This window comes from Molossus molossus, unplaced genomic scaffold, assembly GCF_014108415.1.
Source record: "Molossus molossus isolate mMolMol1 unplaced genomic scaffold, mMolMol1.p scaffold_m16_p_14, whole genome shotgun sequence".
Taxonomy (NCBI): domain Eukaryota; kingdom Metazoa; phylum Chordata; class Mammalia; order Chiroptera; family Molossidae; genus Molossus; species Molossus molossus.
The window spans coordinates 12,808,594-12,823,079 of NW_023425349.1; the positions used below are offsets into that span (position 1 = coordinate 12,808,594).

General features: G+C 43.3%; 1 protein-coding gene across 4 annotated transcripts in view; it reads left to right on the top strand.

The window, feature by feature from the left end:
- Positions 1-14,486, top strand: part of STOM (stomatin) — a 29,447-nt gene that overhangs the window by 13,575 nt on the left and 1,386 nt on the right. For all 4 annotated transcript variants that reach the window (XM_036262013.1, XM_036262014.1, XM_036262015.1 and 1 more), the window contains exons 2-6: positions 1,774-1,877; positions 3,352-3,424; positions 4,475-4,557; positions 8,323-8,526; positions 9,379-9,513. In XM_036262013.1, coding sequence (XP_036117906.1) covers positions 1,774-1,877; positions 3,352-3,424; positions 4,475-4,557; positions 8,323-8,526; positions 9,379-9,513 — 599 coding nt within the window. The remainder of the gene's footprint in view (positions 1-1,773; positions 1,878-3,351; positions 3,425-4,474; positions 4,558-8,322; positions 8,527-9,378; positions 9,514-14,486) is intronic.

Genomic DNA, 14,486 nt, shown 5'->3' on the forward strand with positions numbered 1-14,486 from the left:
AATTTAACACAGTGTACCTGGTATATAATGAACCATCTAAAAATGGCTACTGTGATTATTATCAGTTATCATAATACCTGAGAGAGGCTTCTCCACAAGCAGCACTGTGGCCTTGCTTGGAATATTCTCTTAGTGAATATGTGTATACCCCCCAAATTATAACTTAGAAACCTCCAGGATTAATGTAGGTCACATAAGGATGTTTACCTCACACTATGACACAGGGTCAGGAGACTACGAGTCACGGATAACCAAAGTACTCTGTATTTCTTGTTTTCATCCTCTGTTTTGGAGCACTTGGCCTGGATGCAACTTGTGTCTCTTTTTCTCCTGTGCTCCCAGCTGTAACTCTGCTTATTTTTTGGCTTCCTATTTATTCAAAGTCCTACTGCCATCTTTGTCCTGAGCAGTAATGTGCCTGGCATATCTCTTCCCCTCTTGCCAATGTCCCTTCCATTATTAAAACAATTCTTGGAAATAGAGCAGAAGCTTTCTGTGGTTGATAAGAAAAATGATAGTACCCCTTGACCTCCTACTCAGCCTCTCTGTCCTTCCCAAAAAAGGAAAAACAAACTAATCATGAGGAAGACACTAGATACAGGAAGTGAAGGGAATTTCCCAGAATGATAGTGAAAGACGGTCACAGTGATTACCTGGCGACCAGCAGAGATAATGAGTCCAGACATGGCTCCAAGAGAGAATCTTTCTCGGAAGATGAAATGGATAGAGTAGCTGACCCTTCCAAAAGATTTAGACAATCGATGAAAAGCTTGGGGTTAAATTAATAAGTACATGGGAAATTAACTAAACGTAATGACTCCAGAAAAAAATAAAAACAGTTGTATAGAAAAGGAAAAGTATACTTCCTGACATGTCTAAGCTTTGAATTGCATTTCTACACTCATAATATAAAATTCTATTGTAATTGGAAGGATAGATATATTTGGGGCGGGGGGAACTAAATTCTCTTCCATAATGGAAAATCAATAATATTGCTCAAAACTGGAAAAGCATGAAGTATCAAAACAAGCAAACTATTTGAAAACATGAAGGTAAATACCCAAATTGTCAGCCTACAGCAGTCGCCTCTGAGGAAGGAGAAATTGGAAGAGGTAGGCAGGGGACTGCTCTCTTTTTGTGCTAGTCTTGTAGAACTATAACTGTTTTAACTTGATGCCAGTATAGTTGATAAAAATTTAAAAAAACTAAAACAGAAAAAAACATGAATGCATAGCAAAGAAGGCTACAAAAGAAGGTTAGGGTTACATCCAGAGAGAAGAAAAATAGGTTACAAATTTTATTTATTTATAAAAATATGGCCCTGGCCAGTTTGGCTCAGCAGTTAGAACGTTGGCCTGCGGTCGGTCCAGAGAGACCAGGGTTCGGTTCCCGCTAAGGGCAGGTACCTCGGTTGCAGTTTGTCCCCGGCCCTGGTTGGTCGTGCGGGTGGCAACCACTCGATGTGTCCCTTTCACGTCGATGTTTCTCTCTCTCTCTTCTCTCTCTTCCTCCCGCTCTATCTGAATAAAAAATGGGAAAAATGTCCTCGAGGGAGGATTAAAAAAAAAAAGAATGCTGTGAAAAATACTTGTGTTACGTTAAGTATATTAGGGACGTAGCACCTATGCTTCAGGTTGTTATGAAGATTAGAGGAAAATTCGTGTAAAACATTTGTAAAATGCCAAGCATAGGTGCACAGTGAATAACAAGGGTGAAGATGGCGGTGATTGTGCGGGGAACGATGGTAAGAGCTGTGCGGTTTTGTTTTCACAGATAGCCCCGCTGCAGGCCTTGGGATTTGTGGTTGGATTTTGGTGTTTGTCTCATTCTTGTTCACACTTGTCACTCTGCCACTATCAATATGGATGTGCATAAAGGTAAATGGTATTTCATTCGCGTCTGGAAAGGTGCCAACTCCTAACTACATAAACCCACTTTGTATGTACATGTATGTAAGAGAGACAGAGACCATACCAGCCTGTAATTCTTTTTCCTTCATCTCTCTTTTGGAAAATTCACTCTAGTACCTATTATAATGGAAACTTAAAAAGTTCTTTTCAGCCATAGTTTAGTCAGTCCTTCCCTAGGGTTAAAGGAGATAGATCACCATCGAAAGTTGTCAGGAGTCAGGGATGTGGGATAGTCCTGTGATAAGTTCTCCAGAATCAGGATGCTAAGGTTTGACTCCACTGTTTTTTTGTTTTGTTTTGTTTTTGTTAACCCTTATCCGAGGATAGAGGATTTTTTTTTTTTCCATTGATTTTTAGAGCAGAAGGGAGGGACCAGGGAGAAAGAGAGAGAGGAAGAAACATTGATGTGAGAGAGACACTTCGATTGGTTGCCTCCTGCATGCACCCCATGGGGCTGGGGATAGAACCTGCAACCCAGGTACATGCCCTTGACCGGGAATGGAACCCATGACCCTTTGGTTTGAGGTCCAGTGCTCTAACTACTGAGACACACCAGCCAAGGCTGGCTCTGTTGTTTTTGGTGTGACCTTTGCCATGTTTCCCCACCTATAAAATGGGAGGAAATAAAAACAGCCACTTAATAGGGCTGTTGTCAGGATTAAATGAATTAATATATTTAAACTTACTTGTCCGAATGCTTGGCACCTGGTAAGTGCTTCCCAAATGCTGGTTATTTTTTCTATAAAGTTATTAATACTTTGATAAATGACTATCATTTACATATTCCTAAAAAGATAAAAAGTGCTCCAAAAATTTTCAGTTAAGTTTATTATTATAATTTAAGAAATCAGGAGACAACCTTTGAGATCTTTAGCTTTTTTTTTCTATATTAACAATGCATGAGTAATTGATTAATGTTAATAGATAAGGAGTTGAGGTTATAGATTTGCTTCTGTATACTATTCTATACTTTCCAGATTTTATACAGTGAATATCTATTGCTTTTATAATTAGTCAGAAAAAGTAAATAGCCCGGCCGGTGTGGCTCAGTGGTTGAGCGTTGACCCATGCACCAAGAGGTTGCCAGTTCGATTCCCAGTCAGGGCACGTGCCCAGGTTGTGGTCCCAATCCCCAGTGGGGGGCATGCAGGAGGCGGCCAATCGATGTTCTCTCTCATTGATGTTTCTATCTCTTTCTCTTTCTCCCTTCCTCTCTCTCTAAAATCAATAAAGAAAAAAAAATTTTTTTTAAAGTAAGTAAATATACTTGGTGGAGGTATTAAACTTTGGACATATTCCTTATAGATATAATCTGGATTACAGAGAAGAAAACAAAATAGAGGCATGTAACCTGTTTAAAGCAAAAATATGTATTTTAAAAGCTATACATATAAATATTTGTACTCTTCATATTAAATTATTATTTGTGTTTTCAATCTAGATTGTAAAAGAATATGAAAGAGCCATCATCTTTAGACTGGGTCGCATTTTACAAGGAGGAGCCAAAGGACCTGGTCAGTACTGGGATTCTAGATGTGAAGACTGCAATTCTTCCCTTTATCGATGTGACTTCCCTTACAGTTCTCTTCTCTGTGACTTAGAAAAGAGTTCTTCATGTAACAGAAGTTGTGTAACAATAGCAGGGGTGCTAGCCAATCCTGCTATAACCACCCTTTCCTTCCTCTCCCCTCCCCTTCCCATTTAAGCTGCTAAGATTATCGGAGGCTAGGAATAGCTACAGCTGTGGAAGTTTGAACATGAGAATCCCTACTAAAATACAAGCTTTGAGCCACTGTTTTTGGCAAACTTCAGGTTAGCTCCTACTGTGTTGCAGGCTCCGGGAATTCACGGGAGACTATAACACAGTTCCTGCCCTCAAGGCTCTTACTGTCTAGTGGTGGGGCACCAACGGAAACAAGCAGTTACAATCCCTTGGGATAGGTATTACCATCCTATAGCTGTGAAACCCAGAGAAGAGTGGCCCGAACTAGTAGGATGAGACAAAGCTTTCTGGAGGTGACAACTTGGCTGAGCCTCGAGGCATGAAAAGGTATTAGGGGAGGTATTCCTGCCAGAAATAGCAACATGTACAAAGCAATACAGAGGAGAGTATTTCAGGTTCAAGGAACTGCAGGTCATTCAGCCCAGCTAGAGTAGAGGGCATGAGGAGGGGGAATGGCTAAAGAGGTAAGCTGGGGCAGGCCATGCACAACCTTTATGGCTTGTTCGGGAGTTCGTATTGCAGGAAAGATTGCTCTAGTTGCTGCTTAGAAAATGGATCGAAGGAGAGACACTGGAAGAAATAGAAAGATGACTTGGGAAGTGATTGCATCGGTCTAAGTGAAAACAGAGGGACAGTCCCAGTGGAGGAAGGAAATGAAATCCATTGGCTTGGTGGGGGCAGTTCGGGTTGGGAAGTGAGCAAGAAGAGTAGAGGGTAACATTCCCAGCTTCTGGTTCATTCACTGAGATGAATGGGCAGCTTACGGGTGATTAGGTTGATGCTCTTGGAATGGAATGGTGAAGTGCTGGTGTCTCTGTAATCTTCTATGGCTCTCTTGCAGGTTTGTTTTTTGTTCTGCCGTGCACTGACAGCTTCATCAAAGTGGACATGAGAACCGTTTCATTCGATATTCCTCCCCAGGAGGTAGGGTGGTCTTTTGCTATGAGTGAGTGACTGAGGTACCTGTGTGGAAGTGCCTGGCAGTGAGGGGCAGCACAGCGTAGTGGTCACAGCACAGGTGTAGAGCCTGTCTGCCTTCACCATTTTCTGGCTGTGTGACCTTGAGCAAGGTTCTTAACTTCTCTGTGCCTCCGTTTCCTAATCTATAAAGTAGAGATTATAATAATAGGACCCACTTTCTAGGGTTCTTGTGAGAACTAAATGGGTTATATGTGAAGTGCTCGAATAGTGGGTGATAGTTACATGCGCTATACGTGTTTATTATTATAAAATGTAGTGTAATGTTAATGTGAGCATAACGTTAGCACTGTCATTGTCACTTTTACTACCACATTTCTCCTCTCTGGGTTTTCCGACAGAAATCCTGTTTAGTATGATATTCTTGCTGAAGTTCTTGATTCTATTCTAGATAAATTGCCTAAAAAACAAAGAACTAGAAACGCCCGCTTGGCATTTCAGATAAAGCATAGAATGTTTCAGATTGGTAATTATTCCGTGCTTTTCAAACGATTTCACAAATATTATCACAGTTGAAACAGCAGGCTCCCTGGAAAGCACATGGTTGCCGTGAGACAAAGGAATTCCTCCCGACTACAGTGGCAGAAGCAAGACGAAACTTCAGCCTTTGGATTCCCTGTCGGGTGCTTTTCGCACAACTCTATGCTAAATACATTCTGCATTGCTCCCTCACGGCCCTAGAGGTAGAGATGGCCGTCCTGGTACTTCTGTCTAAGGAGGCATAATAACTACTGCAGACAGAAAGCCTAAAAACGTGATACAGGGAGAGACAGAAAAATACTGTCAGTATTTCCCGGCCAAAGCCAGGTACCCAGGAGGGCCGTGGAGCCTGGCCAGGTTGCCTTCTCTTGTCACAAAATCCAGAAGCCAACCTCAACTCCCTTGCTGGTACTGAGCCAAGTGGTTGGTGAGGTCAGACTATCCACACACACGTTGTGACACCAGAAATCATGTTTGCCCCCAGAACAAGACAGAGCATTGCTGCGTTGTCTGCATGTTTCCCCATCTTTCAGGAAAGACAGACTCTCAGAAGGACCCCCTTTCAGGGGAGCCGGGAATTCTGGCGTTTTCCTCTGTGAACATCGCGGGCTCCTGGCAGGGTCGCTGTATGTCTCTGCCTGCCAGCTCCTCTCCGCTGTCTGCCAGCTGCTGAACGCTGCGGACTGGGGCTTGGCAGGCTGTCCTTTGTCCGCTCCCGTGACCTCACTGGGAGCGAGATAAGCACGCCGCCTACAGTAAACAGTAGGCAGAGGCTGAGCGGCAGAAAGCTCTGGCTGTGGCAAAGTCAGTGTCAAGACTGTTTAGAAACGATCCACATTTTCCCACCACATCATGGGAAAGAATTCACTTTCACAGAAGATGGTGATGTACAATACACTTATTTACAAATCTCCCAGTTCTCTTTCAAGTTAGAAGTATACTTAGATCTCTAAGAAAAGGATTACTATTTTGATCTGGCAGGACTAAATAACTATGGAATATAATTGTCATTACTATTTTCTGTTTACATAGCTCCCAGCCCTTTCTAGAGGGCTTCCTTCCCAAACATTTTCTTATTTGATCTTCAAAGAAATTTGTGTCAAATTGGGCAGTATTATTAGCTCCATCTCACAAACAAGGAATCTCTAGGTCAAACAGTTTAAAAGCTAGAGGCCACCAAGAGATACAGGCAGAGTTGAAACTCCGGGTCTCCCACGCTCCTCATCAATCACTGTATTCCAAGGACCACATTTCAATTTAATGCATCTCTGGTTTATTGATGACTTGCTATGTATCAAGCATTCTGCCCGTGATAGAGATACAGAGACAAACTGCCTTCAAGAAATCCATAGCAGCCCTGGCCGGTTTGGCTCAGCAGTTAGAGCGTCGGCCTGCGGTCCAGAGAGACCCGGGTTCGGTTCCCACTAAGGGCACGTACCTCGGTTGCAGTTTGTCCCTGGCCCTGGTTGGGTCGTGTGGGTGGCAGCCACTCGATGTGTCCCTTTCACGTCGATGTTTCTCTTTCTCTCTCTCCTTCCCACTCTATCTGAACAAAATATCGAAAAAAATGTCCTCGAAAAAAATGTCCTCGGGTGAGGATTTAAAATAAAGAAATCCATAGCCTGCCTTGGCTGGTTTTGCTCAATGGTTAGAGCGTCAGCCGATGGACCGAAGGATCGAAAGTTTGATTCCCAGTCAAGGGCACATACTTAGATTGCAGGTTCGATCCCCAGCCTTGGTCACGGTCGTGTAGGAATCATCAGTATCTTCAGGTGATGATTAACACATGCAAAAAAACCCTCATAGCCTAATAGAGAAATAATAATGTAAATAAAGAAAGGCACCACAGTGGGGTGCAAAGGGAAGGGCATACTCTGCCAAGTGGGTCAGGGGAGTTTCACAGAGAAAAGGACACTGGAGCTGTGTTTTGAATGACGAGTAGGAATGTTCCAGTCTGATGTTATGAGACAGAGAGAGGGGACAGGACATCCAAGCAGAAGGGACATCGACATGAAGGCCAGGGGACGTGGACCGTGCTGCATGCAGGGTCTTCACCACGCCTCGTGCAGTGTGGGCAGGAGGGAGCAGGGAAGAGTAAGGCCAGAGAGCCACGGTCAAGGGCCAGGCCTCGGAGGACTGGAAACCAAACTAAGGGCTTTGCTCGCAGGCAGTAGGAAGCGGGGGCACATTATGTCCTGTGAAGCATTTTTATGTAGCACACTATAAAGATATTTTTACCCTGACCTCGCCTATAAAAACATTTCCTGCCCACGTTTTGTTCTAGTGATAACCCAAGGCTCTCCCGTACACATTACTTCCTCTGCCTTGAATATTCATTTACTCTGCCCTTTGCCCTCTGAAAATTTTTATTTCTTCCTTCAAGACTCAGCTCAAGTATCACCCCCATCACCTACAATTGCCCATTTGTTTGTTCTTTAAAGTCTCTTGATTCCTCAACCTCTTTGAAACTAGGAACCAGGGTTTTTCATACCTTACCCCTGGTACCTAGTACAATGCCTGCTAGTGAGCAGTGTCTCATTTGTTGAATGATTGAATGAAGTATTGGAATAACTGAATGTATTTTATTAAAATTTTAAAGACTTTCCGATGTTTTGCTACTTAGTCCATCTGATGTACTATAACCAAAGAGCACAGACTGGGTGACTCATAAATAACAGATTTATTTCTCACGGTTCTGGAGGCGGGAAGTCCCAGACCAAGGCATCGGCCATTCGGTGTCTGAAGGTCTGAAGAGGGCCTGCTTCCTGGTTCAAGGCAACCTTCCTTTCACGCTGTCCTCCCATGACAGAGGTTCCTTTTTTTTTTAACCCTCACTGAGGATATTTTTCACTGATTTTTTTTTTTTAGAGAGAGTGGAAGGGAGGGAGTAGGGAAGAGAGAGAAACATTAATGTGAGAGAGACACATTGATTGGCTTGACACTCTAACCACGGAGCCAAACTGGCCAGGGCTCAGGGTTTCTTCTGTAAGGGCACTAATCCCATTCATGAGGGTTCTACTCTCGTGACCTAATTAACTCCACAACCAGATACCAGCACACAGGGGATTAGGTTTCCACATCTGAATTTCGAGGGAACACAAACGTTCAGTCAGTAGCACGTACTAAAGGAAAGCAGCTAGTTATGAGACGTTCTATAGAGTAACATTCCTTACAGTTACATTAAAGGAAGAGTTGGCTGGCAGATGTACAAGCACGTCCTTTATATTGCAGATACTCACTAAGGATTCGGTGACAGTGAGTGTGGACGGTGTGGTCTATTACCGCGTTCAGAATGCGACCCTGGCTGTGGCCAATATCACCAACGCTGACTCGGCAACCCGCCTGTTGGCACAGACTACGCTGAGGAACGTCCTGGGTACCAAGAACCTGTCTCAGATCCTCTCTGACAGAGAAGAGATTGCACACAACATGCAGGTGAGGGGCCCACTGACGCTGCAACTCACTAGAAATCGAAGGTGGAAGCAAAGTCTCAACGGTTGTTCGAGAACTTAGCAATTCAAGTTGGGGAACCCTGGCCTTTTTCCCTCACAGAAAGGTATTCCCAAACCTGATGGAAGGGGATGTTCTTCACACAGATAGTTCATGGGTAACAGCACTCAGATGCGTGCATTATTGTTTTTCCCCTCCAGTGTGTATTTTTCCCTTCAGAATTAGTATTAACATTTTCTTTAGCATAATAGTTCAGAAGCTGTTTTGCATAGTGAGTCCCATGACTTTCTGGCTAAGTCTATGCTTTCCAATGTTGTTTGAGCAATAGATGGATTAAACCTGACCTGTTCAAAGTCACTATAAATCTGAACTCTCACTATTTGTTTAAACTGCATTGTGTGTGATATTTATGATCTTATTTGATAGCCACAATAACCATAGGAAATAGGTGGTATGATCTCATCTTTACTTATAAAGGGAGAAAGTTGAAGCACAAAGAAGTGACATGGCCTAGAGTCACATTAACTTGGGAGTCGTCTGGCCACCTGTTTTAATAAGCAAAATTTTATTGGAATACAGCAACCCCCATCGACTTACGTATTATCCATGACGGCTTTTGACCTACAATGGCAGGGCTAAATAGTTGTGGCAGACTGAAAATCAGTTGCCATCTGAACTCTTCAGAGACAGTTTGCCTGCATTAGCTTATCAGTAACAGAGTCAGGGTGAGCTCCTCAGTGAGCCAGCGCCTCATCCGCTCACAGTCCCAATGTCTACAGCAACCTTACGCCTCTGGCCTGGGGTGATCGCTTGGCTTGCCTTCTCTCTTCCCGTCAGAGCACCCTGGATGATGCCACTGATGACTGGGGAATCAAGGTGCAGCGGGTGGAAATCAAGGACGTGAAACTACCTGTGCAGCTCCAGAGGGCTATGGCTGCAGAAGCAGAAGCATCCCGGGAAGCCCGAGCCAAGGTCAGCTTCTCTCCTTCTTCCTTGCAGTCTGTTTTAACGATTGCATTTTCTTTTTTAATTATAATAAGTAAGACATTTTTGTTATAAAAATTAGAAACAATCTTGAGTATTTAGTAAAGCTGAAAGCCCTCCCTGTCACTTCAAATTATACCTTCACAGAGGTCACTGCTCCTAACAGTTTCGTGTAAATACTTCCAGGTTATCATTTGGGGTTTGTTTGGGTTTGACTAGGTCGTTAGACTGTTGGCTCGTTTGTTTTACAGAAGTAGGTCACACTATACACATCGTTCTGCACCTTGCTTTGTTCACTTAGCATCGTGTAGACCTATCAGTACACAGAGTTCCCTCATTCTTTTATTACCTGTATGTCCTGTACTTGACTCTCCCAGTCCCCTATAAAGGACAAATGAACAGTTCTGACTTCAGGGCAGATGGGCAACCTTGTGGGTTTGCTTACCGTTCGCTCCTTCCTTTCATTCTCTCCCTTTTCTCTGGCTCTTCTTTCTTCTTGTTTCCTCTTTTTTTCTCTTTTGTTTATTTTTCTTTCTTTTCTCTTTCTTTGATATCTGCTTTTTCCCCTCTTTATTTTCCTCGTCATCCCTGTCTGTGTCTGAACCTTGTATAGACACATGACCCCTTTGAGAGGGGCTGAAGGCAATGTTTGCTCACGTAACCTAGAGAAGAGGATCTATTGACATGGTAATGCATAAGGACACAGGATTTCTCATCAAACACAGGCTAGGAAGTAGAGCTGAGCTTCATCAGAATTGGAGCCAGGAACCCTAAAGGAGTCAAGGCCGAGGGGAGTGAGTCATTTCATTTCCTGGGCCACATCTCACTGCAGATGGTTTGAGGGGGGCTGCCTGGCTCCAGTCGAACACTGAAGGAGACGGACCAAACCTGATTCCGGATTCACAGCAGAGAGATGATCTTTAGTCCACCCTTTGTCAAAAGGTAAAGTCAGGTCCCAGGCAGGTCTCAGAGCCCCTTCCTTGCCTGCAAATGCATGGAGGAATAGGGGCAGTTTTGGTAGGAGGGGCTACGGTGGACTTAACAGATCTCCCAAGACACAAGGAGGCAACCAGTTTGTTGTTGTTGTTAGAAAAATAGCAGTAGCTGGTGATAACTGGCTAACCACAGAACCCTGCCCTTCTCTTAGACTGCTGTTTAAGCCACAAATGGATCACGATGACTTTTTAGCCAGCCCAAATAGAATAGTAGCTCATTTGACAACAAACATCCAGAATTTTCTACTAACCAGAAACTTTAGGTTTTTCTGATGTGATCACTGATGCTTGTGATGCTAACCTGGTGACACCGCAGAGTCCTCGAGTGCTTTCTCTCCAAACCATCACGTTTCGAAGATGACATTATACTTATGATAATATCAAGTGTGCCCTACTAGAATCTAATTCTTTTGAAAATTAGGAATCACTTATACCTAGAATGTGTTAATAACCGAAAGCCCCATTTCCAAATCACATTGAACAACAGAATTTGTCATACATAGAATACCGGAGCCCAAAGGGTCCTTAGAGATTGTCTTCTGAAGGTGACAAATACCTGGCCCAGGAGCTGCTACTCCACCCTCTCATTCCCATGCCAGCAATTAACCACAGCTCGGCTTTCCACGGAGCTCAGACTTGACCTTGCATAGCACTCTCGGTAACAATCCTCAGCTGCTCGGGACTGGCTCTAAAAATGAAACTGATGTGCCAGCCCACTATTCGGGTTAAAAGAACTGAAGCCGAGGACAGTTAAGTGATTTTCTCAAGGTCACACAGTGTGTTAGTGGCGGTGGAAACTAGACTTCTCCTCTGCCCCTCACTGCCTCCTCTGAGATGTTCCAGGATGGACAGAGCCCCCTCCGCAATGTTCTCCCACTTAGGAAAGGGAGTTCCTATCTTCTTTCTATCACAACAAGGAGAGCTAAAGGAAGCTGGTTAACTTTCTAAATCACTGTGTCCCCATTTGTACGGGCTGGAGGGTTGGCCTGGAGGCAGTCCCACGGACCCGGGCAGGGACTCTGGCCGTCTTTAGCTGACACATGGAACTATCGTGAATCCAGCCCTTCTCTGAAATACGGTAACCTTGCAACACCCAAAGGCCACATATTCAAGTTCTCATGGAAAACAGGAGGGGGTCACCTTTTCTTCAACAAATAAATTGCAAAGGAAAAGGATAGGAGAGCCCAGAGATTTCAGAGATTTCAGAGCAAAAATCCTCAAGTGCATTAGGAATCAGGGAAACAGAAGTTCAGATCACAAGCAGATGCCACACTAGACATCCACCAGAATGGCTTTAGAAAGAAAGTAAAGAACGAAGTGTGGGTAAGGGAGGTACTGGAACTCATGTTTTGTGGGTGAGGGTATAGATTGGTACAACCACCTTGTAAAACTGGCAGTATGTACCTAACAGAAATGCACTCGTTTGTTTATGAAAAGGCATGTCCTAGAATATTCACAGCAGAACTTTGTAATTGCCCAAAAACTACGTCCTTGTCCATCACTAGTTGAATGGATAAGTGTGGTTTATTCCCGTGAAGGAATACTATCAACAAAGTGAATGGACATACAAGTGCTCCCACGCATAGTTTGAGAGAAAGGGCCAGTCACGAAAGCGGAAAGATTCTCCTACCAGTTTTACAGCATGTTAGCTGAGTCTCTTTAAAGTTTTTAGACCAGCTCCTGATGACTTGACATGTACTCTCTTTGTGCTTGCATTCTCGCGTATTTCCTTTTTCGTAACTCCCAGAAAAATGCTTAACATGGGCTTTCTGGTTCCTGTTTCTGGGCCTACTCATCTATTAATTGAGAGGGTGGCATGCAAAAATACAGATTACCTTTCTCTGCCCTTCTCCCAGCCCAGCCCACCAGACCCTGCCTGCTCACCCCCCACCTTTCCCCTCTTCCTCACGCAGTATTCAGCCACTCAGAGGATTTGGAATACACCAGCTTTTTTATCCCTCAGCACCCTTTCATGTTCTGCCTGAAGTACTCTCCCTCGTCTTGGTCCAAACAACAAGCTTCCTGGCTATGATATTGAACTTCTGTAACCTCACGAAATCACCCTCAGCAGAAAGCGCTTTCCTGTCGGTGCCAGCACCATGCCTTGTGCAGATCCCTGGCAGCATTTGTCACGCTGCAGTGAAGCGACCTGTTTCCATGTCCAGGAGCTAAAGGAGGCGAGGAAGTTTAGCCCTAGCTCCTGCATGGGCCTTGACACCTACAAGGCCCCTAAAGTTTACTGGAAAGTGAATGACATTTCACTGCTCATAGGAGCTTGGCTCCCAGTTCTGATATTCGCAGGAGCATTATGAACCATTAAGATTTTGAGATCCATATGAGAACAACCTAGTGAAACTGCAATTTCAATTTTGGTGATTATGGTATCTTTACATCTCTTCTCCTAGAATTATGAATTAAAGCTAACGGCCTTGATTTGACTTTTTTAAATGATATAGATTTTGTTTTATAGTTTATTGGTTTTTAGAGAGAGAGAGAGAAACACTGATGTGAGAGCGCAACATCAATCAGCTGCCTTCTGCACAATCGAGCCCACAACCTGGGCATGTGCCCTTGACCGGGAATCGAACTGGCAACCTTTCGGTGCACAGGACTGAGCCACACCAGCCAGGGCTGATTTGGCTTTTGAATCTTTTATGAATTAAGACATTGGTAGATCCAAAAATCAGGCCCTGACTTGTCACTTGCCATTCCTATATAATAGCTTCTGTTTATATACCAACACTTAATATACCTTCTCTGTCTTCCTCCTATAAGGTAGGTGCTATTCCATTTTAACAATAAGAAACTGAGCCCTATATGCTCAGTGGTTAGAGCATTGGCCCACACACCAAAGGGCTGAGGGTTCAATTCCCAGTCAGAGGCACGTATGTGGGTTGCAGGTTCAATCCCCAGCCCTAGTCAGGGCGAGTGCAAGAGGCAACCAATGTGTCTCTGTCATATTGATGTTCCTCTCGCCCCCTCTTCCATTCCCCGCTCCCTTCCACTGTCTCTAAAAATCAGTGGAAAAAATATCCTTGGGTGAGGATTAACAAAAAAATAATAATAAGAAGAAACTGAGGCTCACTATGTTAAATAACCTTTCTGAGGACATTCAGCTAGTAAGGGGTAGGTGTGGGATTTGAGTTTAAGTCCGTCCAAGTCCAATCCTCCTGCTCTCCCCACCACTCCAGTGATCTTCAGACTTTTCCCCCACGTAACCCTAAAAGAATTTAGAAAAACTGTGTGTCTCACCACACATTTTAAATAGAGAATGAAAGTTCTCATCTTGAATGTATATACCTGCCAAGTGAGTAATTCCTGGCATGTTTTAAATATTGGTATTTTAAAATAAAACTGCTAACGTCATTTTAAAAAATGTATCTAGTGAAATTTAAATAACATAATGACTTCATCATCTATTTAAAAATGTGTGAATAAACTCTTTTAGCAATCAGGAGTTTTTCACGGTTCCTTTTGCTCCCTGAGCTTATCCATTCCACCGCCACCACAGACTCTTCCTCGTATCATCCATTCGGTCATGAATTATTTTATTACCCTACTGCAACACCCTTCGTATATAAGTTAAAGTTATTTTTTTATTTCCTCTGATTGTAAACAAGGCTCTTGATGTTTCAGAATTTCTCCCAAATACCTAAGTTTTTATTAGAAATGCTTCCCTTAATAAGATGAATGAGAAATGAATCCATGTAGCTGGCCATTACTTATCGCTAGAGGGAGACAAGATTCAGCATCAGTTTTATTATTTTTCATTTTTATAGATATAAGGACTAAGAAACCTTATTTAAATAAATAGATGGAAATGGAAATTTTGTTTAATGTCATGCAATTCTTAGCATTGCCTCTGAATTTATGTGCTAAAAATAATAAAGCGATCTTTCACCAAAAAATATTTTTAATCATCTATCAACTTTCAGTTCCATAAGGTCCTCTTTACTTTCTTTAAAA